The sequence below is a fragment of the Symphalangus syndactylus genome, chromosome 1 (assembly GCF_028878055.3).
Source record: "Symphalangus syndactylus isolate Jambi chromosome 1, NHGRI_mSymSyn1-v2.1_pri, whole genome shotgun sequence".
In the NCBI taxonomy this organism is placed as follows: domain Eukaryota; kingdom Metazoa; phylum Chordata; class Mammalia; order Primates; family Hylobatidae; genus Symphalangus; species Symphalangus syndactylus.
Window position 1 is genome coordinate 92361471 of NC_072423.2, and position 25741 is coordinate 92387211.

The 25741-nt window shown below is 42.1% G+C and overlaps 1 protein-coding gene and 1 pseudogene across 5 annotated transcripts in view; one reads left to right on the plus strand and one right to left on the minus strand.

Moving 5' to 3' along the window:
• The window catches only part of ATL3 (atlastin GTPase 3), a 50658-nt gene that overhangs the window by 5707 nt on the left and 19210 nt on the right, over positions 1–25741 (minus strand). For all 5 annotated transcript variants that reach the window (XM_055296185.2, XM_055296126.2, XM_063642432.1 and 2 more), the window contains 9 exons: positions 25089–25193; positions 24242–24292; positions 18805–18861; positions 16474–16566; positions 15659–15797; positions 6942–7069; positions 6265–6321; positions 3495–3566; positions 1543–1974 (listed from right to left, as the gene is read on the minus strand). In XM_055296185.2, coding sequence (XP_055152160.2) covers positions 1543–1974; positions 3495–3566; positions 6265–6321; positions 6942–7069; positions 15659–15797; positions 16474–16566; positions 18805–18861; positions 24242–24292; positions 25089–25193 — 1134 coding nt within the window. The remainder of the gene's footprint in view (positions 1–1542; positions 1975–3494; positions 3567–6264; positions 6322–6941; positions 7070–15658; positions 15798–16473; positions 16567–18804; positions 18862–24241; positions 24293–25088; positions 25194–25741) is intronic.
• LOC129491256 (mitochondrial inner membrane protease subunit 1-like) lies at positions 2176–3266 on the plus strand (annotated as a pseudogene).

Sequence of the window (25741 nt, forward strand, 5' to 3'; positions counted from 1 at the left end):
ACCTGTCTCCATCATCAGCATGTTACAGAAAGCAGTGGAATGAAAATGCAGGGATACAGAGAGGCTGTGGCAGTAGCTAACTCCCAAGAGAGCCAGGGGAACATCTGCTCTGTGGCTGGGGTAAGATAGGCAGCTCCTGTGGCTTCACAAGCTGCTAACTCAACTCATCTGTTCATGTTACTCAGAAAAACAAATGTATCATCTCAAAGATCTACAAAACTTGTGACCATGTCAATGTCCAAGAGCTACTGGGTTAGTCAGGTGTGGTGGCACTCGCCTGTAACACCAGCTGCTTGGGAGGCTGAGGTGGGAGGATCACTTGAGCCCAGGAGTTTTAAGTTACAGTGAGCTAAGATACCACCAGCCTGGGTGACAGAGCAAGACCTCGTCTCCAAAAAAACATTTTATAAATAAATAAGCAACCCAATAAATAAATAAATAACCAAGCCACTGGCTTTTGGAAGATTTTTAAATAAAAAAGATACCATCCCTTTCCTAATCCAGTAGGACTCAAAACTGAACATTTTTCATTAAGTTCATAATTTTTTCAAAGTTCTTGCTTTTCAGTGAAGCAAATTAATCTAGGGGGTGTGAGAAGTGAGAATCATATAAAAATTATGTCTGAAGAGCATGTAATTAGAAGTTGCCAGCCAGGCGCGATAGCTCATGCCTATAATCCTAGCACTTTGGGAGGCCGAGGCGGGTGCATCATCTGAGGTCAGGAGTTCAAGACCAGTCTAGCTAACATGGCAAAACACTGTCTCTACTAAAAAAAAAAATACAGAAATTAACTGGGCGTGGTGTCAGGCACCTCTAATCCTAGCTACTCTTGGGAGGCTGAGGCAAGAAAATCACTTGAACCCAGTGGGCAGAGGTTGCAGTGAGCCAAGATCACACCACTTCACTCCAGCCTGGGCAAAAGCGTAAAACTGTCTCAAAAAAAAAAAAAAAAAAAAAAAGTTGCCAAAGGGGAACACAATCACTATGTCTAAGTTGGAATGTTTTTGCATTAAAGGGCTATTTTTGGGCTGGGCGCAGTGGCTCACGCCTGTAATCCCAGCACTTTGGGAGGCCGAGGCAGGCGGACCATGAGGTCAGGAGTTCGAGACCAGCCTGGTCAACATGGTGAAACCCTGTCTCTATTAAAAATACAAAAACTAGCGGGCCATGGTGGCACACACCTGTAGTCTCAGCTACTAGGGAGGCTGACGCGAGAGAATTGCTTGAACCTGGGAGGCGGAGGTTGCAGTGAGCCGAGATCATGCCACTGGACTCCAGCCTGGGCAAGAGAGCAGAGTGAGACTTTGTCTCCAAAAAAAAGCAGGGGGGTGGCCTTTGTAGGCATGGAAACAAAATATTAAGAATAAATATTAATATCCTAAAGGATAATAAAACATACAGTCTATCAGAAAACAATGGCCAAAGGAGTGGCCATTGTCTCATGTCTTCACTATGAAATTCTTCCAAACTGAGATATTTTACAACAGAAGCACAAATATCTGCCCATTATCAACCCTCAGGCTCTTCAGCAGCACCACTTACCTGCTCCAACACATATGCGGCACCAAAATCAATAGCTCCGCCCAGCTCACGATATTGACCAGAATACCTGATGTAGCCCCAGGTGAGGAGTGCTATTAACAGTAGTCCAACCATACAGTTGAACAATTGGGCTACAACCTCAAGACCTATGAAGCCAGTGAGGCCTGAGGCTATGTACAAAGCTACAATGCCTGTGAACAGCACTGCAGGGGTTCGGAAGGTGCTGAAGACGTTCTTGCTACCATTGTGCTTGCAGAAGTTCTCATATAATTCCTTGATTTCCTCCTCCAGCTCCTGCTGGTAACGAAAGCTGAAATCCTTCCCACCCATCTTCTTGGTCTTCTTAAAATGGTCCAGAGCAAGTTGTTTGAATTCACAGTGCTTCTCCTCTAGAATGTCTGGAGACAAATAAGGTTTCTCTCCCCCACAAACCTAAAAACAACAAAGAAACAATATGTTAAAAGATCTCTTCAAAAACAAGTGCCAAATAAAACATGAAAAGATAATGAAAGGATTAGAATGTTTTAAGAAACTAGACCAATAAAGTCTAGTTTCACTTCCTCTGAAAAGCACACTTAAAAAACCAGGTAGATAAACCAGATAATATTAATTGGAAAGAGCAGTGACACTGGGATGGGCGCAGTGGCTCACACCTGTAATCCCAGCACTTTGGGAGGCCAGAGCGGGCAGATTACTTAAGGTCAGGAGTTTGAAATCAGCCTGGCCAACATGGTGAAACTCTGTCTCTACTAATACAAAAAAAATTAGCCGGGCATGATGACAGGCACGTGTAATCCCAGCTACTCAGAAGGCTGAGGCAGGAGAACCGCTTGAACCCGGGAGGCAGAGGTTGCAGTGAGCCGAGATCTCACCACTGCACTCCAGCCTGGGTGACAGAGTGAGACTCCATCTCAAAAAAACAAAAGCAAACAGTCAACTTCTGTGGGGCCCAGGTGAGAAAGGCCCACCTGTGTCCTGGTTGAGGGTCTTCAGGGTTCTTTGGGACCCAAGGATGCCTGAAATCATGGATCACCCACATACGCTTTGAGACATGCTTTAATTTTTTTTTTTTTTCTGGAAGCCCTGCGACTTCCCTAAAAATTGGATGAATTATAGAACAGACCTATGACCAATGGTGGCAGAGTCTACACAGAACTGTGCTTCATGGTGTTCTAGGGAAACCTTTTGACTTGTTGGCTATGCTATTCAGTATGACTGTATAGCTCACTGTGCTTTTGAATACGTTGGTGGTGGTGTCATGTGTTCTGGACCATCAATGGAGCCTACAATTCAAAATTCAGATATTGTCTTTACAGAAAATCTTAGTCGACATTTTTATAGTATCCAAAGAGGTGACACTGTGATTGCAAAAAGCCCAAGTGATCCAACAACAAATATTTGTAAAAGAGTAACTGGTTTGGAAGGAGACAAAATCCTCACCACTAGTCCATCAGATTTCTTTAAAAGCTACAGTTATGTCCCAGTGGGTCATGTTTGGTTAGAAGGTGATAAATCTACAGAATTCTACAGATTCCAGGTACTATAGACCTATTCCATATGAACTAATAAGAGGACGAATCTTCTTTAAGATTCGGCCTCTGAGTGATTTTGGATTTTTATGTGCCAGCCTTAATGGCCACAGATTTTCTGATGATTAGTAAGCATTTATTATTTTGACTTGATTATTGTCTCCTGTTCATGTGAATTTATTATTCCCATTGAAACTATGTACTTACCAATAAACTATTTGCTATTCAAAACAAAATAAAACAAAAACAAACAAAAAAAGAAATGGTTAATAATTAGAAGGCCCCCGTTACCAGGACAACCTGAATATGGGTTTATTGCCTCATCATTTAAAGATACATTAAGAAGGATCAAGTTGGGCTTTTGAGGTCAGCAACAATGCCCAGGTTATAGATATTTCAGAATAAGGCGTATGTCCCATGTACCTCTTCCATGTTGTTATAATAAATGTCCTTGGCAGAGGCTGCAGCTGCTAAGTTGTTGGCTTCAGCAGTGGCCTTTTAAGAGAGAAAAACGTGAACTGTAAATCCTTCCTCTTTAAACATTCCTCCACAAATAACCTAATAAAAATCTTCTCTATTCCCCATTCTTCCTTTTTTATTAACCTTCTATTTTTCTAGATTTCCATATAGTTCAACTAATGAAATAAAATACACTTTTTCTGCCAAATTTTCTATCAGAAAAAAGGTAGAAGTTCATATACATAGAAATATGTATTCTCATACATAAGAATCTTTAGCAAAAATTAAATCTCCAGAATTCAAGGAAAATATTTCCATTGCGTCAATTTATTTTTTAATTGTTTAAATTTTTTTTTTTTTTGAGACAGAGTCTCACTCTGTCACCCAGGCTGGAGTTCAGTGGTAATCTCAGCACACTGCAACCTTCGCCTCCTGAATGCAAGCCATCCTCCTGCCAGTGCATGCCACCACGCTTGGCTAACTTTGTAAGTTTTTGTTTTGCAGAGCTAGAGTCTCCCTTATATTGCCCAAGCTGATGTTGAACTCCCAGGCTAAAGTGATCTGCCCACCTGAGCCTCCCAAAGTGCTGGGATTACAGGAGTAAGCCACCACACCTGGCTCCATTGCTTCAACTTTAATAGATGTGAGTCAAAAAAAAAAAAAAAAAGAAGGAAAGGTTGGGAGAGGTGGCTCAGGCCTGTAATCCCAGCACTTTGGCACTTTGGGAAGCCAAGGCTGGTGGATCATGAGGTCAGGAGTTCAAGACCAGCCTGGCCAACATGGTGAAACCCAGGCTTTACCAAAAATACAAAAAAATCAGCTGGGCGTGGTGGTGCGCACCTGTAGTCACAGCTACTCAGGAGGCTGAGACAGGAGAACCGCTTGAACCCAGGAGGTAGAGGTTGCAGTGAGTCGAGATCACACCACTGCACTCCAGCCTGAGCAATAGAGCAAGACTCTGTCTCAAAAAAAAAAAAAGAAAAAAAAAGCTGGATGTGGTGGCTTATACCTGTAATCCCAGCACTTTGAGAGGCTGAGGTGGGAGGATCACTTGAGCCCAAGAATTCAACACCAGCCTGCTCAACACAGCTAGATCCTGTTTCTATTTAAAAAACAGAAAAAAGAAAAAAAAAGTGGGGGCTGGGCGCAGTGACTCACGCCTGTAATCCCAGAACTTTGAGAGGCCGAGGTGGGCAGATCATGAGGTCAGGAGATCGAGATCATCCTGGCTAACACGGTGAAACCCCATCTCTAATACAAAAAATCAGCCGGGCGTGGTGGTGGGCGCCTGTAGTCCCAGCTAGTCGGGAGGCTGAGGCAGGAGAATGGCGTGAACCCGGGAGGCGGAGCTTGCAGTAAGCCAAGATCGTGCCACTGCACTCCAGCCTGGGCGACATACCGAGACTCCATCTCAAAAAAAAAAAAAAAAAGGAAAAAATTATTTGCAATGTCAATCCCAGGCTCTAGCTCCCTTTATGAAAATTTTCTGCTACAAAATAAATCAACACTTGGCAATAAATCCCCTTATGTTCAACATATGAAACTCAAAAATTATGTTTTAACCAAATGACATTCTAGTTGCAAATTAAAAACCTGATTAGTGAATAGTAAACAGGTGTGTCAGGACATGTTCCACTAAAGTAAATAACAGGTCAGGCACAGTGGCTTACACCTGTAATCTTAGCACTTCGGGAAGTTGAGGCAGGCACATCACTTGAGCCAAGTTTAAGACTAGCCTGGGCAACACAGCAAGACCACATCCTTATTTTTTTTTTTAATTAAAAAAATTATAGCCAGGCACAGTGGCTCACTCCTATAATCCCAGCACTTTGGGAGGCCAAGACGGTCGGATTGCTTGAGTTCAGGAGTTGGAGACCAGCCTGGGCAACATGGCTAAACCAATCTCTATTAAAAATACAAAAATTAGCCAGGCGTGGTGGTACATGCCTGTAATACCAGCTACTCAGGAGGCTGAGGCATAAGAATCACTTGAGGCTGGGCGCAGTGGCTCACGCTTGTAATCCCAGCACTTTGGGAGGCCGAGGCAGGCGGATCACGAGGTCAGGAGATCGAGACCACAGTGAAACCCCATCTCTACTAAAAATACAAAAAATTAGCCGGGCGTGGTGGCGGGCGCCTGTAGTCCCAGCTACTCGGAGAGGCTGAGGCAGGAGAATGGCGTGAACCCAGGAGGCGGAGCTTGCAGTGAGCCGAGATTGCGCTACTGCATTCCAGCCTGGGTGACAGAGCAAGACTCCGTCTCAAAAAAAAAAAACAAAGAATCACTTGAACCCAGGAGGTGGAGGTTGCAGTGGGCTGAGATCATGCCACTGCACTCCAGCCTTGGCAAGAGTGAGACTCTGTCTCAAAAAAAAATGATAAATTATAAATTACATAAAAATAAAAAAAAAAACAATGACAGGAACTTGCTTGTCTAACATGGTGGGTATGTTTCAACCACGTATAATAAACTGTGCTTCCCAAAGTGTGTTTGGTGAAAAGACTAGGCCCAGTGAGGAGAGGCCATTTCATTTTAACTGTACCACCATGAATACAAACAAGTGAACTAGAAGGTTGCCACACTACTGCAAAATGTGCTACAAAAAATTAACAGACCTCAGCATAATGAAAAAGGAGAAAAAGTGCATTCTCTTCCTAAAGAACTCTGCTTATTGTATACAGGTCAACTCAAGTAATTTAAGGGTAGCGTTTAGGATGTCAAATCATTGTTTACCTGAAGCATTGACTTTGGGTGAGGCAGATCTTCTCCTTGATAAATTTTAATATATGCCTTAAAAGATAAACATAAAAACTGCTATAAAATGTTATTCAGTCATATCTTACTCATATTTGATTTTTAGAAAGTGACCATACAACTGCATTTTCCTAAAGACTTAGATCAACAACCAGGAATTAGCAAAAACACACCACACACCTTTGAGTGCATGTTAGCATTTTTAGTTAACTAAAAATGTTCTCAAGCAGCACAAGCCTACAGAGGCTAGGATTCCCATCCAGCTCCCCATGCACGCTGGCCTCACCACTACCTGTGGGCAGAGTGACCATCCGCCTTGAGGTAGTCATGTCACATCTAGGTGCCGTCTCCTCCTACTCACAGCAACTTCCTAACCACCTCCTGTCCACACCATCTTCCTTGAGGAACAATCTTCCTTTAGTCACAGCTAATTGCTCCTCTAAGAGAGTGCAAAGAACATCCATTTGGTTCTTAGACCAATACTGCCACCCAATGGCCCACTCCTGGAAGGACACCGAGGTCTCTGAAAATGCCTCTCACCATCTCCCCCAGAAAATTTTCCTTTAAGTTTCAAAATATTTAAATTCAAGTTGATTTACGAGTTAGATCAGCTTTACCAAAAGTCAAACATTTTAATAACTAAAACCCATATTTACCTTAAAATACTCCAGTAGTCCCCGACAGGTGACCTTTGAGCCATTGATCTCCTTTTCCATTAACTTAGACGGGTTTAATACATACGGTATCAGTGCCTGTAACTGCTCTTTGAATTCACCAGCAATATCTGTTCACAGGACCACAAAGAAGGGAAAAATAAGCCAAACAGCCTTATTCAACCAAGGTGAACACACAATGCAATGTTCCCAGTCTAGTGCTTTTAACATTGGTTGCTGAAAGTGAGAGAGAAGCCGGGCGCGGTGGCTCACACCTATAATCCCAGCACTTTGGGAGGCCGAGGCGGGTGAATCGCCTAAGGTCAGGAGTTCGAGACCAGCCTAACCAACATGGTGAAACCCTGTCTCTACTAAAAATAGAAAAACTAGCCAGGCGTGGTGGCAGGTGCCTGTAATCCTAGCTACTCAGGAGGCTGAGGCAGGAGAATCACATGAACCCTGGAGGAGGAGGTTGCAGTGAGCCAAGACTGCACCATTGCACTCCAGCCTAGGCAACAAGAGTGAAACTCCATCTCAAGAAAAAAAAAAAAAAGGCCAGGCGCGGTGGCTCACGGTTGTAATCCCAGCACTTTGGGAGGCCGAGGCGGGCAGATCACGAGGTCAGGAGATCGAGGCCATCCTGGCTAACATGGTAAAACCCCGTCTCTACTAAAAAAAAATACAAAAAATTAGCCGGGCGTGGTGGTGGGCGCCTGTAGTCCCACCTACTCGGGCGGTTGAGGCAGGAGAATGGCGTGAACCCGGGAGGCGGAGCTTGCAGTGAGCCGAGATTGCGCCACTGCACTCCAGCCTGGGTGACAGAGTGAGACTCCGTCTCCAAAAAAAAAAAAAAAAAAAAAAAAAAAAAAGTGGGAGAGAAGAAGGGGTCTGAGACTATGTTTTGACACTTTCTGGCTATGACCAAGTTGCTGATAGATCTCTTTCCCAATGTACTTTCATTTTTCTCCTTCCCCACTGTAGTAGAAAGTCTTCTCTAGTTCAAAATAGAATACGATATATGCAGAATATCTTTACCTTGGTTTTCATTCTGGGATATCTGGTCTACTCCCTAGCCTATCAAGAAATTTCACTTTTTAAAGAATTTGATGGCCGTGCGTGGTGGCTCATGCCTATAATCCCAGCACTTTGGGAGGTCAAAGCGGGTGGATCACGAGGTCAGGAGTTCAAGAACAGTCTGGCCAAGATGGTGAAACCCCGTGTCTACTAAAAATACAAAAATTAGCTGGGGGTGGTGGCGGGTGCCTCTAATCCCAGCTACTTGGGAGGCTGAGGCAGAGAATAGCTTGAAGCCAGGAGGCGGAGGTTGCAGTGAGCCAAGATCACACCACTGCACTCCAGCCTGGGCAACAGAGTGAGACTCCATCTCAGAAAAAAAAAAAGAATTTCATTAACAAGGTCTTCAACAAGTCAATTTTTAACCTCTCAAGCTGTCTCAGGCCTTTACCATGCTCTCACACTACTCCTTTAAATCAATTAGAAATCACTGGTCATCCATCTGATTTATTCTTGCTAATTTTTTTAATGTTAAAAGAAGTAGAAGTACCTGTGCCTCATTATATTTATTTTCTATTATCTCTCAGAGACCCTCGGAACCACCCCAAAATGAAAAGACCACTAACCCAAGAAAGGTGACAGATTCTCTGCTGCTTCTACAAGGTTCCCACAGAGGGATCAGGAGAGCCATTAAATACAGCTCTTTCCTCAAAGTAAGAATTATTAGCTGGTCCAACTATGAAGACACAGGAGAATTAAAATACAGAAAAGCTGATTTACATAATCTTCTAACATCTTCTTGGGTTACCAGCTATACACTGAAAAAAAAGCAGGTAGGAGCCCACATCAAATAAGAACTCTTCAATACTCCACCAACCAGACTATAATATGAAAAATGAGGCCGGGCGCGGTGGCTCACGCTTGTAATCCCAGCACTTTGGGAGGCCGAGGCGGGCAGATCACAAGGTCAGGAGATCGAGACCACGGTGAAACCCCGTCTCTACTAAAAATACAAAAAATTAGCCGGGCGTGGTGGTGGGCGCCTGTAGTCCCAGCTACTCGGAGAGGCTGAGGCAGGAGAATGGCGTGAACCCGGGAGGCGGAGCTTGCAGTGAGCCGAGATTGCACCACTGCACTCCAGCCTGGGGGACAGAGAGAGACTCCATCTCAAAAAAAAAAAAAAAGCCGGGCGCGGTGGCTCACACCTGTAATCCCAGCACTTTGGGAGGCCGAGGCGGGCGGATCACGAGGTCAGGAGATCGAGACCATCCTGGCTAACACGGTGAAACCCCGTCTCTACTAAAAATACAAAAAATTAGCCGGGCGAGGTGGCAGGCGCCTGTAGTCCCAGCTACGCGGGAGGCTGAGGCAGGAGAATGGCGGAACCCCGGGGGGGCGGAGCCTGCAGTAAGCCGAGATCGCGCCACTGCACTCCAGCCTGGGTGAAAGAGCAAGACTCCGTCTCAAAAAAAAAAAAAAAAAAAAAAGAAACTAAAATTTCAAGAAAAGCATGGGAAAAATACTTTGCAACCTTGCAGTGAAAAACTATAAAAGTGTACATAATAGGCCATTCTGTACACATTCACATTTGCTTTCATATATTAAAGAAACTCTGAAAGCCTACAAAAATGGAAGACTTTTCACTGAGTACTTTTTAATCCTTTTTAAAATTTTAAACATGTGAATGTATTATATATCCAAAAAACCTTTTTGTATGGTTTCAATTTCCATCACACTGAAAGATGGAGTGTTTCAAAAATACCTCACACAAGTAGCAGCAGGATCCACATGCTACACCTGCCACTTTAACAAGCTGTACAGACCCTATATGCTACTCACGTTTCTATGAAGGCTACACCAAAATAATAGTTTTAAAATTAGAATAGACAAGAACTGTCTCATAACAGAAACAAACTCAATCTTTAGTGGTGTCAAAGAAGACTGGGCCCTACAAAGCCTCCTGTGTTAATTTCTAACTAAACAACTCAGTAGTTACTGTATTGTCTCCCTGTGACAGTAAGTAGGAAGATAACAATTTTCTTTATGCTGACAACACAGTCATCCTGCGTCTGATGAAAAGTATCCTCAAAAAGCAGCTATTCTAGGCCTAGCGTGGTGGCCCGCATCTGTAATCCCAGCACCTTGGGAGGCCAAGGTGGGCAGACTGCTTGAGGCCAGGAGTTCATGACTACCCTGGCCAACACGGTGAAATCCTGTTTCTACCAAAAACACAAAAATTACCCAGGCATGGTAGTGCACTCCTGTAATCCCAGCTACTTGGGAGGATGTGGCACAAGAATCGTTTGAGCCCAGGAGGCGGAGGTGGCAGTGAGCTGAGATCGCACCACTGCACTCCAGCCTGGGCAACAGAGTGCAGACAAGACTTCGTCTCAAAAAACAAAACAAAGGGCCGGGCGCGGTGGCTCACGCTTGTAATCCCAGCACTTTGGGAGGCCGAGGCGGGCGGATCACGAGGTCAGGAGATCGAGACCACGGTGAAACCCCGTCTCTACTAAAAATACAAAAAATTAGCCGGGCGCGGTGGCCGGCGCCTGTAGTCCCAGCTACTCGGAGAGGCTGAGGCAGGAGAATGGCGTGAACCCGGGAGGCGGAGCTTGCAGTGAGCCGAGATTGCGCCACTGCACTCTAGCCTGGGCGACAGAGCAAGACTCCGTCTCAAAAAAAAAAAAAAAAAACAAAACAAAACAAAACAAAACAAAAAAAACTCAGAAGCTATTCTAGCTAATTACTGCAAGAAACAGCAGCTTAGCATCAGTTATACCAAAACTAAGATGATGTTTGGCAGGCATCTACCTCTAAATAAGTGGTTGATCTTTAAAAATAAAATAAAACCACTAAAATAATTCCTAAAGTATCTGGGGGAACATTTGCAGAAATAGTTTCAGAATGTAGTTCTTATGAAATTTAAATGTTCTACAAAAATTACATTTTAAGTTCCTTTTATGGATTAGCCCTAACAACCTCAGGCTAATGTTGTCTTTTCCAAGTTACATGGAACAGGACTGCAGAATCTTAACCATGGAACTGCACAAGTATATACTTGAGAAAATATAATGCCTACCTTTTTTTTTTAATTTTGAAAAACTACATTAGTTCTACTAATAGGTCTCCTACAATGTGGTTCTCGAGCTAGCACTTGCCAAATACAAATCACCCGCCATTTGCAATTTAGCATCCGATTTACTCTTCACTCAAAACCCTTCAAAATCTTGGGTAAGAGGTTCCCTAAAATTACAAAATATCCATCTCCAAATCTAAAATGTACATAAATCTTTGCAGAGCTAGTAAGAATTCTTCATGAACAATCCTCATAATAATTGTAGTTCCTTAAATAAACACAGAGGGCAGGCTCTTAACATATTTTTAAAGTTAGGCAAAAAAGCAAATTTTTATTTTTCAAATCTTTCCATTTAAAAAAGTACTGGCTGGGTGTGGTGGCTCATGCCAGTAATCCCAACACTTTGAGAAGCTGAAGTGGGAGGTGGGAGGATCACTTGAGGTCAGGAGTTCGAGACCAGCCTGGGCAACAGAGGGAGACCCTGTCTCTACAAAAAATAAAAAGATTAGCCAGGCATAGTGGTACATGCCTGTAGTCCCAGCTACTGAGGAGGCTAAGGTACGAGGACTGCTTGAGACTGGGAGTTAGAGGCTACAGTGAGCTACAATCATGCCACTGCACTCCAACCTGGGCAACGGAGGAAGACCCTGTCTCTAAAATAAATAAATATATACATACATACATACATGCATACAAATTTTAAAGTACTTTTTTTTTAAATAAATAGGATCATACCACATATGCTACTCCACAATCTTTCTACATTTAATAATATATCACAGACATCTTTCTACATAAAGACACATAATTCACCTATCTACCTTATCTTTTTTGGGGGGGACAGTTTCACTCTTGTTGCCCAGGCTGGAGTGCAATGGCGCGATCTCAGCTCACTGCAACCTCCACCTCCCGGGTTCAAGTGATTCTCCTGCCTCAGTCACCCAAGTAGCTGGGATTACAGGCATGTGTCACCACGCCCAGCTAATTTTGTATTTTTAGTAGCGATAGGATTTCTCCATGTTGGTCAGGCTGGTCTGGGACTCCCGACCTCAGGTGATCCGCCTGCCTCGGCCTCCCAAAATGCTGGGATTCAGGCGTGAGCCACCGCGCCCAGCCCAAAAATAGCCCTTTAATGCAAAAACATTCCAACTTAGACATACTGATTGTGTTCCCCTTTGGCAACTTTTTTTTTTTTTTTTTTTTGAGACAGTTTTACGCTTTTGCCCAGGCTGGAGTGAAGTGGTGTGATCTTGGCTCACTGCAACCTCTGCCCACTGGGTTCAAGTGATTCTCTTGCCTCAGCCTCCCAAACTGGGATTACAAGCGTGCGCCACCGTGCCCGGTCTCTACCTAATCTTTTTAATGACTGTATTTTACTCCTTTCTGCAAATGTACCTTAATTTTTGTTTGTTTTTTTGAGATAGGGTCTCACTCTGTCACCCAGGCTAGAGTGCAGTGGTGCAATCACAGCTCACTGTAGCCTTGACCTCTGGGGCTCAAGCAATCCTCCTTCCTCAGCCTTCTGAGTAGCTGGGACCACAGGGGTGTGCCACCATGTCCAGCTAGTATTTTTTTTTTTTTTTTAGGGATGGGGGGGAATCTCCCTATGTTGCTAGAGTGCAGTGGTGCAATCACAGCTCACTGTAGCCTTGACCTCTGGGGCTCAAGCAATCCTCCTTCCTCAGCCTTCTGAGTAGCTGGGACCACAGGGGTGTGCCACCATGTCCAGCTAGTATTTTTTTTTTTTTTTTAGGGATGGGGGGGAATCTCCCTATGTTGCCGAGGCTGAGATGTACCATAATCTAACCAACTCCTCATAAAGACACATTTGTGTTGTTTTCAGTTACTCTCTATGATAATAATGCTACCATAGTTTTTTTTTTTTTTTTTTTTCGAGACAGAGTTTTGCTCTTGTCGCCCAGGCTGGAGTGCAATGGCGCAATCTCGGCTCACTGCAACCTCTGCCTCCCAGATTCAGGCGATTCTCCTGCCTCAGCCTCCCAAGTAGCTGGGATTACAGGCACCTGCCACCACGCCTGGCTAATTTTTGTTTTAGCAGAGACAGGGTTTCACCATGTTGGCCAGGCTGGTCTCAAACTCCTGACCTCAGGTGATTCCCCCGCCTTGGCCTCCCAAAGTGCTGGGATTACAGGCGTGAGCCACTGCACCCAGCCAGTATACATATTTTTATCCACTTATTTAAATAGTTCCTTAGGATAAACTCCTAGAAGTGGGATAGTGGATCAAAGGACGTGAACATTCTGAATTCTGATGCCGCCACGTTACAGTCCATAAAGATGATCATTTATTACCAATGCTTTTGTGCTTTCCTGATTATTGTGATGCTGCACATATTTTCATTAATATACAATGACCATTTGTATTTCTTCTTTTTGGACTTGCTTTTTCATGTAAGAAAGGAAGATTTAAGACTTACAAGTGCATTTTATAGCTCTGTCTTGATGAGGAAACCAAATAGTACATAATTATGAGACTAAAGATTGCTCATACAGAATTTGTTCCCTATTTTATAAATGTAATATATATATGAAACTCGACACACTTAATATTTAGTGATTAAACCATTCATAATCTACATATATGTATAGTGAATTGAACAGCATCCCCCTCCCCAAAATGCATGTCCACCTGGAACTTCAGAAAATCTTATTTGGAAACAGTCTTGCAAATGTGATTAGCTGAAAGGAGGTCATACTAGATTAAGGTGGGCCCTAAATCCAAAGACTGGTGTGCTCACAAGAAAAAGACAGAACACACAAGGAAGGCAGTCATGTGACAACAAAGAGTCTGGAGGTAACTAAAGGTACAACTCAAAGAATGCCAAGGACTGCTGGCAACTTCCAGAAGCTAGGAGAGAGTGTGGGACAGGTTCTCCTTCAGAGTCTCCGGGCGTAACCAACCATCATTTTGGACTTCTGGCTCCCTGATTTGTGAGGGAATAAATTTCTGTTGTTTTAAGCCACCTAGTTTATGGTAATTGGTTAAAGGCAGCCACAGGAAATTAATACAACCAAAAGTGACACAAAATTTCAAAAGCCAGGGTTACTGAACTTTAAAAAACTCTGCCTACTCCATGAATGATAAAAATGAAAATGAACTTTAAAGCAATGCATTGGAATATTAAAACTGAAACTATGGAAGAATGCCATTTGTGTGTCTTTATACTGGATAATCACTAGGAGTCATTCTAATTCATCCTCTCCTAACACCTCCATTTAAGAATTCCACTGGACACATTCCCTATCAGTGATGAACAAATCTGAGTTCAGGTTGGTAAAAGTACAACCAATAATGGAGCATTATAATCCTAAACAATATATTACCTAGAGACATACACATACACACTTAACTTTCTCTCCCTACTCAGCTCTGCAAACTCCCTTGAAACTGCTTTTCAGGTAAAAGGTTCTAGATCCACTGCTTGCCTAGCAGATTTCTCTCCCTAAGCAATAATCTTAGATTTTTCAATTGCCATGAAACAGGCCAGAGAAGTCTCCTCCTCAGGAAAGCTGCCAACCACATAAAAATATCAGAGAAGTGACAAATAAAAGGTAAAGGTTAAGTCTCTTTAACTCAGCTTCTTTGCAATATTAAGACCAGCTGAAATGAAAATCTTGAGGTGAACATTCATTTTCTTGGATCAACTAAATCAAATAGGTTGAAAATGATGCATTTTATACTTAATATGAGGCTATGAAAACCATTCGCTTCAAAACCTTTTAGTAGTAACTAAACAGTACATATCCTCTGAATGATTTCCTCCATACAACAGAAGAACCCCTATTTTAGCCCAGTATGGGTTTGGAGCAACAAGAACTTGGATGTAGATCTACGCCTCACCACTTACTTATTAGCTGAGCACTTTGAGCAAGTTATTTAACTTTATTCCTTTTCCTTAACTATTTTTGCCATTTTCCTCACATATAAGATAAAGGCAATGACATCAACGTCATTGGAATTACTGGGAGCATAAATATCAAAATACCTAGCATAGTGTTGCTAACATTACCAGGAATCTGAGAGACTCAGATAAGCTTATTAACAAGAGCTCAGTTTAACACATGTATAAATTAAGTGCTAGCCATTTAATGACTCAAGGCCTTAATGAAAAAGGAACAAAAATAAGATAATGGAGCCCAAGAGTCCCAACTACAATCCCTCTCACCTACCATTTAGTTAGCACTTCCTGACATTACCACATGACCCAGCGTCAGGTTTTGCTATAATCACAAATAAGATGAAAATAATAGCTCTGCCATGCATCATGCCGCCTTCCCTTAGGAAGTTAATTTTACTTAATATTAGCTTACTAATGTTTAGTCTTCTTTAATTTAGCATTTGTATCTCTTGTAAACCAAGAACCATAACGAGTCTCTTAGAAAGACTACTAACGGATATGAACACCACCATTTCAGGTGGAGAAGTCAAGGTAAACTAATTCTGATGATCTCAGTAAGTCAGGAGCAAAATCTGAACTAGACTTTAAATACTACTCTTTCTAAGACAGCACACCATTTTTCTTAAGCATTCACTTGATTTGTAAGTGATTCATTATTTTTAATTCCAAAGATCGAATCACATGTTTAAAATAACACCTGGAACACACCTTTTAATTTCCCATCAAAGTCAGGGCTTGTGGCCACCTGGAGTCCTGGATGTGGTAAGAGAAAGCAGGTGACATCGGAGAAACATGAGTGAATGTGATTTCGAACATTCTGAATTTCTTCATGTTGATGTTCCTTCACCTGCCAATGAAGACCAACAATTTACCAACCAAAAGTCCTTTGGTTTTCTTCACTAGGGACAACTAGCATAAGGACAAAGGAAAGAAGACTCCTCAACTCTGATGGATCATAGTGGCCAAATGAGAAAACTCAGAACCCTAAGAAGCAATAAACACACAAATCTGGTTACCCATGGCTTGACTCCTATAGCTAACAAATAGGTGCGTAAGAGTTTCTTTAAAATGAGTATTACACAAGAGATGGTTTATGGGGATGAAGGATGATCTAACCAATTAGTAGTGACAGACAAAGGATTCCTGTGTTTTGGTTTGGGGGAACAGGTTAGGCCTGTTTATATCTATCCCAAAATAAGTAAAAATTTTCAATAAGAATAACATAACTAAAATTCTGAGCGTGACTTCTAAAGACACATACAGAACTTGGTTTAAAATGTAAAATGGAAATTATAATCAAAGCTTGGGCACTGGCCCAGAGTTTTCTTCCACAATTCCTCTGTATTGTATATACAGGTTCTTTAATCTTGTCAGGAATAAACATTAGCTTGTGTTAAGATTCATATATAGTTAATGTATTCAATATCATTTTCAATAATTGCTTTAAACACAATAGCCAAAGGCAAATGAGAAAGCTATCACTACTTTGAGATAATTCATCAGAAGATTATAGTCCCACTTACCTGTAAACGCTTATCCAAAAATGCCATTCCTCCTTGGAGTCCATAGCTATATTCATAAGGGAAACTCCAATCTCTAACCAAAAACATCAATGTCTATTTAAGAAAAGAGCAGAACATATTTTAACATGCATAAACACATTTTCAAGAGAACAACTGCAATACATCTTTGCATAATGCCAGCTTCTACAAAGGGGGTAAAGATATGTACTGAAGGATTTACTTTTTTTTTGTTTGTTTGTTTTTTTAAAGAGATTGGGTCTTGCTCCGTCACTAAGGCTAGAGTGCAGTGGCATGATCATAGCTCACTGTAGCCTAGAATTCCTGGGCTCAAGTGATCCTTTCACCTCAGCCTCCCAAGTAGCCGTGACTACAAGCACATGCCACTACTCTTGGCTTATTTTTTAATTTTTTTGTATAGACAAGGTCTTGCTCTGTTGCCCAGGCTGGTCTTGAACTCCAGGCCTCAAGCAATCCTGTGGCCTTGGCCTCCCAAAGTGCTGGGATTACAGGTGTGAGCCACCACACTCAGCCCGATTTATCTATTCTGTAATGTCTTAGAAGTTTTACAAACACTGGAAGGACATGTTTAAGCCAAATATGAGGTCAATATATGCTATCTGCTATTTTTGTTCCCACAGGTTAGTAGGAACAGAAGGAAGACATTAATGAGAAAATGGTAAATTTGGGACTCTGCCTTAAATCTATTGGGAATATAGTAAAGGACAAAAGAGAAAACCACATGGCACCAGCTAATCATAAAATCAGATCTGTGGCCAGGCACAGTGGCTCACGCCTGTATCCCTGCTACTTGGGAGGCTGAGGCAGGACAATCATTTGAACCCAAGAGGCGGAGGCTGCAGTGAGGTGAGATCATTCCACTGCACTCCAGCCTGGGTGACAGAGCAAGACTCTGTCTCCAAAAAAAAAAAAAATCAGATCTGCTTTCAGCATTAGAAAGGAAGGCCAGCCACAGTGGCTCATGCCTGTAATCCCTTTACTCTGGGAGGCCGAAGCAGGTGGGTCACCTGAGCTCAGGAGTTTGAGACCAGACTGATCAACATGATGAAACCCCATCTCTACAAAAAATACAAAAAATTAGCCGGGCGCCTGTAATCCCAGCTACTCAGGAGGGTAAGGAAGAATTGCTTGAACCTGGGAGGCAGAGGTTGCAGTGAGCCAAGATCGTGGTGCCACTGCACTCCAGCCTGGGCAAAATTTTAGAAAGAAACTCCATCTCAAAAAAATAAATAAATAAATTAGAAAAGAAAAGAAATAAGGCTTACACACTAAAAGCACCTCTAATCCCATTGACTGAGGCTGCTGTGCTTCCTCATTCTCAAGAAACGCTGAACTAAGGCAGAGGTCAGCCAAGACTTTTTGCAGAGAGAGAGAGAGAATGAGTGTGTATGTGTGTGTGTGTGTGTGTTTGTGTTGAGACGGTCTTGCTTTGTTACCCAGGCTGGAGTGCAGTGGCACAATCATGGCTCACTGCAGCCTTGACCTCCTAGGCTTAAGTGATCCTCCTACCTCAACCCCACCGAGTATCTGGGACTGCAGGCGTGCACAACCTTTTTATTTTTGTTTGTTTGTTTTTTTCTTTTTTTGAGACAAAGTCTTGCTCTGTTGCCCAGGCTAGAGTATAGTGGCATGACCTCGGCTCACTGTAACCTTCACCTACCAGGCTCAAGCGACTCTCCTGCCTTAGCCTCCTGAGTAGCTAAGATTACAGGCACCCACCACCATGCCCAGCTAATTTTTGTATTTTTAGTAGAGACAGGTTCCATGTTGGCCAAGCTGGTCTTGAACTCTTGACCTCAGGTGATCTGCCTGCCTTGGCCTCCCAAAGTGCTGGGATTACAGGCATGAGCCACTGCACCTGCCCCCATTTTTTTTAAGAGACATCTTGCTATGTTGCCCAGGCTGGTCTCAAACTCCTGGGCTCTAGCAATTCTTCTACCTGGGCCTCCCCAAAGTGCTGGGATTACAGGCGTAAGCTACCACGCCCAACCCACAGAGTTTACTTTTTAAGCGATTACTCAAGTCTGCCGCTGTAGCAGGAAAGCAGTCACAGACAGTGCAAAGACAAATAAGCATGGCTGTGTTCCACTAAAATTTTACCTACAGACACTGACATTTGAATTTCAGGTAATTTACATGTCATAAAATAGTACTGCTCATTTTTTTCAACCATTTAAAAATGTAAAAACCATTCTTAGCTCACAAGTCATATAAAAACAGGTGGCAAGCTACATTTGGCCAATGAGCTGTAGTTTGCCAATCTGTGAAAACAAAAACAAAGATATGAATTATATTTAAAATACATATTCTAACCTGGAAAGGCTTTTGGAAAATTTCATCCATTGCCAGACGACCGTATTCTGTGAAGAGCTTTAAAAAAGAAGCATTATGGTTTGTAAAGCAAAATTACTTAAAATAGTTCTATGGCTTTTTTAGCAAAGTATTCATTATATTTATATTGATACCAGACTTCTACAGTTTCAAAAGCCCACAGGAGTCATGTATCTTAAAATCATCTTGGTTATTCCCTGCTCACATCCCACATCCGAATTCATCAACAAATCCAGAATCCAGCCACTCACTATTTCCATGTGTGCAATAGCCTCCTAACTGCCTCAGCCCATGCCTCCCTATGGGCTATTCTCAATACAGCAGCCACATTGACTCTGTTATAATATGGTTAGTTAGATCATATCATGGCTTTGCTCAAAACCCTGCAACCTCATTCAGTATTAAAGCCAGTCCTTACAGTGTGATGCAGCCACACTGGCCCTCCTTCCTGTTCTTCAAATACACGGGGCACACTGCTGCCTTAGGACCTTCCTACTGGCTCCTCCCACTAACTATAAGTTCTTCTCCCAAATATCCTATCCTCATGATCTGCTCCCTCACTTCTTAAGGTCTTTCAAATAGCTCCTCAGTGAAGACTTCCATGGCCACCTACCGAAAAAGATTACAAGTTTGCCAATAATATTTCCTACTTCATGTCTTTAATTTTTTTTTTTTTTTTTTTTTTTGAGACAGAGTTGTGCTCTTGTTGCCCAGGCTGGAGTGTAATGGCACGTGGCTCACTGCAACTTCCGCCTCCCGGGTTCAAGCAATTCTCCTGCCTCAGCCTCCCGAGTAGCTGGGATTACAGGCATGTGCCACCACACCTGGCTAATTTTGTATTTTTAGTAGAGATGGGGTTTCTCCATGTTGGTCAGGCTGGTCTCGAACTCCTGACCCCAGGTGATCCACCTGCCTTGGCCTCCCAAAGTGCTGGGATTACAGGCGTGAGCCACCACATCCAGCCTTAAAAATTTTTTTCTTAACATTTATCATTATCTAATATACTATACCTCTTCTTGTCTTGATTTGCATTTGTCCTTATACTAGCATTTAAACTCCATGAGGGCAGGAATATTTGTTTTGTGTACTACTGGATTTCCAGCAGCAAGAAAAGTGTTAGGCCCATAATATTTATGCCATTCAAATGACTGAATTCTTTAAGGTTAAGGTTTACATGTATATTTACCTCTATTTCTTCAGGAAGCCTCAATAAAAGCATAACAAAACAAAGTTTAAAAGTAAATAAATAAACAGGACAAAGCAGCCAGCAGAAAAGACCTGTCAAAAACATTCTGGATAGAAAATAGACAAATGAGAACTGTCTCAAGTTTTGGCTTTCTCTGTTCTGCTAAGAAATCTGGAAGAGACAGAGACCAACAAGGAAGAAGCAAATTATCTCAGTAGAATCCCTGAAATGCTCAGAATTATAAGCATACAGTTACCTTACAGGAGGAGGTGTAGGAGTGCAGCTGACAACTAGAAAATATGTGAGTCTTAGGAAAAAGCACCTACACTTCCAGGTACCCCTCTCTAACCCCCGTATTTTTCCTGCCTCCATAGAAGATGGGAAGTGTACTATCTGGAGAAGATAAATCCAAAAAAAAATCTAGACTTAAGATACCAAACTCAGCTGAGGTTAGGAGTAAGTCTCCTACCTTCAAACAGGTACTTAAATCAAAGTCCACATAGCGAGCAGTGGGACTCCTTAGCCCTCTCACCCTACTGGTTGCCACAGCAAGCTTCTACCCACCAAGGCAGGAATTTAAAGAAATTTTTTCCAGGGAAACTAACAACCCAAGAATAAATATCTGCAAAAAAAAAACACACATTTAGGAGTTGGCAACAAAATAGCTAGATAACCTTACCAAACCACCTACCTCATTGTGATCCAAACCAGTACACAAGGCCTATCCTCTTATCAAAGCTCCCAGTTGGATTGTTAGTGGCTCTCTCTTAAATAGGTAGTCAAGGACCACTAGATAGACATTTGAGAAAAGCCTCTTAGCAGGGCTGTCCACTGTAATCCCAGCACTTTGGGAGGCCAAGGCAGGCAGATCACTTGAGGTCAGGAGTTCGAGACCAGCCTAGCCAACATGGCGAAACCCTGTCTCTACTAAAAATACAAAACTTAGCTGGGCATGGTGGCAGATGCCTGTAATCCCAGCTTCTCAGGAGGCTGAGGCAGGAGAATCGCTTGAGCCCAGGAGGTGGAGGTTGCAGTGAGCCAAGATCGCACCACTGCACTCCAGCCTAGGCAGCAGAGTAAGACTCTGTCTCTAAAAAAAAAAAAAAAGCAAAAAAACAAAAAGGCCAGGCACGGTGGCTCGCACCTGTAATCCTGGCACTTTGGGAGGCTGAGGCAGGCAGATCATTTCAGGTTAGGAGTTCGAGGTCAGTCTGACCAACATAGTGAAACCCTGTCTCTACTAAAAGTACAAAAAAATTAGCCGGGTGTGGTGGCACGCACCTGCAGTCCCAGCTACTCGGGAAGCTAAGGCAGCAGAATCACTTGAACTTGGGAGGCGGAGGTTGCAGTGAGTGAGCCAAGATCGTGCCACTGCACTCCAGCCTGGGCAACTGAGGGAGACTCCATCTCAAAAAAAAAAAAAAAAAGTACTAAAAATCCAGGTTAGGTGGGAAACTTATTTGGAAGAAAAACCTGCCTTCAACTGACATGAAGCTTTTTATAGGCTTATTTACCCCATTTGACTGGTCATATATTTCACTGAAGAAACATTAATGTGTTTAATCAGAAGGTTCTGCATGAACATCAACACCCAGCTAATTTTTGTATTTTTAGTAGAGACGGGGTTTCACCATGTTTGCCAGGCTGGTCTCGAACTCCTGACCTCATGATTCACCCACCTCAGCCTCCCAAAGTGCTGGGATTACAGGCATGAGCCACCACACTCAGCTGTGATTTCTTTTTTTACATCAAAATATTTAATCTATCTGGTCTATCTGGAATTTTTGTATATAGTACAAGGTAGAAATATAATAATATAATTTTCTTTTTTTTTTTTTTTTTTTTAAGACAGAGTCTCACTCTGTCACCCAGACTGGAGTGCAGTGGTGCGCTCTCAGCTCACTTCAACCTTTGCCTCCCAGGTTCAAGTGATTCTCAGGCCTCAGCCTCCTGAGTAGCTGAGATTACAGGCATGTGGCCACCACACCCAGCTAATTTTTTTTTTTTTTTTTTTGTACTTTTAGTAGAGACGGAGTTTCACCATGTTGGCCAGACTGGTCTCGAACACCCAAACTCAGCCTGCCTCAGCATTCCAAAGAGGAATATAATTTCTAATTTATCTAAATACATAGCCAACTGTCCTAACACCATTTATTGACTGATCTATCCTTTATGGTATATGTGTATATATTCTTAAGTAGAATAAAATATATGAAAATGTAGTATATCATAAGTACACTGCATTGATCTACTTTTTCCTGAACCAATGCCATGTTCTTGTAATTACAGATTTATAATATGTACTAAGTCAATTATCTCATATTTCCCCTGTAATTTTCTTGGCTGTTTTACAATTTAACTTTCCAAATGAATTTCACAACAATTCTGTCAGGTTCCCAAAATAATGCCTTTATGATTTTGTTTAGTGGGGAAGAACTGACAACTTTATAATTCTCAGTCTAAATGAGATAATGTTTATAACACACTGCAGTATCTAGTACAGAGTAAGCAATAAATACATGTTGGCTATTATCATCCCCACATAGAAGAAACAAGGCATATTTCTGCATGTTAAATCTTTTATATGACTCATACAATTCTGAAGTGCTCCATATAGATCTTTTTAAAGTTTATTCTGTTTTCAATATTTTGTTGCTATAGTCAATTTTTTCCATTACATTTTTAAACTGGTTATTGTTAGTAGAGAGGAAAACCTAATGATTTTGTATCTGTATTTTGTAATGGAGACCTTAATTATTTTTTAAGTTCCAAATAATTTTCTAGTTGATTCTTACGGATTTCCAGGCACATAAACTTATTATTTTCTCCTCTGTAATATTTATATTATACAGTTGCTCAGTCTACCAACAAGCCTTGTCATGTGAGACAAGCTGAATTACATAATCATTGCATCATAATCTACTTACTACCTCTTACGGGTTGAATTGTGTCCCGAAGAAAAATATGCTGAAGTCCTCGCACCTGGTACCTGTGAATGTGACCTTACATATATCTATAGCACTTGGCCCTCTACCTCACACAAGGTAAGCATTCGAAAAATGGATGAAAGGAAGGAGCTTAGAAAGGAATAAATTTCAGGTGAAATGGTGACCAGCTCAAGTTGTGATGGAAGTTTTACAGAACAACAGCTCTCAACCACTAAGCCATGGCACTGGTATAGAACTACCAATTATGAAGTACAGACAATTGCCATAAGCAACATTAAGGACCGAGGTTTAGGAGGAATTTTCCTTGTTTTTTTTTTAAATAAACATAAAATAGAACTAATTCAAGGTAATCCCTATAATAATGACACCCTTACTCATTCACATTCTGATGCTTTCTTGAATGTCAGTGGGAGAAGTAGCATTAGAGCAACATACCAGAATTGCATCCAACCCTGGAATACTCACGAAAGAGCATTTTGTGGGAAAAACAGATAATAACTGCTGCTATAAAAAAAGAGAAGAAAAAGGCCAGGCGTGGTGGCTCATGCCTGTAATCCCAGCACTTTGGGAGGCCAAGGCAGGCGGATCACGAGGTCAACAATTTGAGACCAGCCGGACCGACATGGTGAAACCCCGTCTCTATTAAAAATACAAAAAGTAGCCGGGCACGGTGGTGCACACCTGTAATCCCAGCTTGCAGTGAGCCAAGATTGCACCATTGCACTCCAGCCTGGGGACAAGAGCAAGACTTCGTCTTAAAAAAAAAAAAAAAAAAAATCTATTCTGAACATGGCAGCCAGACTGATCCCTTTACAACATGTCGGATGACATCATTGCTGACGACCCTCCCACGGCTCCCACCTTCGCCAGAGGAACAGACCCAGCATGAGTGGGACCTCACTGCCTCTCTGACTTCATCACTTAGCCCTTCCTGTCACACTCTCCAATCCTACCCACTGGCCTCCCTGCCATTCCTTGATCTTGCCAAGCACACTCCCCTCAGGGTCTGTCTTCCAGCAGCTGCTCCTCTCCTGTAACAGTTTTCTGCCCAAATGTATCTGAAGGACTCATTTGCCCACTTTCTTTCATTCTCTGCTCATTAAGGCATTCCCCAACTGCTCCTGCTCCACCCCACCAATAGATATACATAGTATAGAATTACTATGAACCAAAAACCTTCCTCTACATTTCAATCTTTTGCTAAAAACTATTCAGTTGTAAAATTTTTCTTAATCTTAAAACTTTTAAATAATATGATGTTAAAATTGTTATGAGAACTATATACCTGCAGCTGTTGAAGATCATCTTCTTGAATGTTCTGGGATAAATTATAAATCTAGAAAACAAAAATCCAGATTGATACTACTCTGGCTTACTTCAAACAAATCCCAAATAAGCCTAAAGGGCTGACAGAAGCTTTGAACAATTGAAGACTTGCATATAGAACATGAGGCCTGTTCAAACAGTAATATGATCTGTCTTTTGGAAAACTATGCACATAAGGTTGAAATCAAAAATTCTTCCTTTACAGTTTAAAATATAGTTTTCCTAAGTTCTAATCAAATCTATATTTTCTATATGATGTAATAGATATAAATTTCCATTTTCTGGACTTTTCTTGGAACATATTATATATAATTATGACCAAAGAGGAAAAATTCTTTGGCTCCTTCTCAAACTTTTAAGAGTTTAACTGAGCCGGGTGCGGTGGCTCACGCTTGTAATCCCAGCACTCTGGGAGGCCGAGGCGGGCGGATCATGAGGTCAGGAGATTGAGACTACGGTGAAACCCCGCCTCTACTAAAAATACAAAAAAAATTAGCCGGGCGTAGTGGCAGGCACCTGTAGTCCCAGCTAGTCGGAGAGGCTGAGGCAGGAGAATGGCATGAACCCGGGAGGCGGAGCTTGCAGTGAGCCGAGATTGTGCCACTGCACTCCAGCCTGGGTGACAGAGCAAGACTCCGTCTCAAAAAAAAAAAAAAAAAAAAAAAAAAAAGAGTAACTGAATCTACAGTTTAAAAATAATATTTACGTAACATCCCAGAAATTCTGTTAACTGAACAATAACCAAAACTGTATTTCCTCCCTTTATCTTACTGCCTTTGAGAGCTTTTGAGTCAAATGGTTTTTACCTGAACAGAACTAGTCATAGTGCTTAGAGCAAAGATGGTAGCACAGTCTTTCACAGTTGACTGGCTGTCAAATGCCCCCTGGGTATCCATCAGAACAACTGCAACCTAAAAAAAAGGAAAATACAAACAAAAGAGATTAAACTAAGAAGGACGAAAATGTAAAGGAGAAATTGAAAAGTACAGGTAATACATACTTAAAGTACAGGTAATGTTTACGTGAGCCTTAAGCACCTGCTTGTAGGTTCTGTACAACTATTTAGGTGCTTTGCTTTGACTACAGCACTCTACTGAAGATTATCCAGAGGTATACAGAGCAATATGGAAGGCAAAAATTGCCCCACCAACTGAAACAGACAAAAGTTGAAAGCAATTAGCTTATCACCCAGCCAGGCATTTGGATGTTTTCTGTTGTTGAAAAAGAAACTAAAAAATATTCATCTTGGCCAGGTGTGGCGGCTCACACCTATAATACCAACACTTTGGGAGGCTGTGGCAGCAGCATCACTTGAGCCCAGGAGTTCAATACCAGCCTGGGCAACACAGTGAGACCCTGTCTCTATACAAAATTTAAAAAATTAGGATGGGTGCAATGGCTCATGCCTGTAATCCCAGCACTCTGGGAGGGAGGCCAAGTCAGGTGGATCACTTGAGGC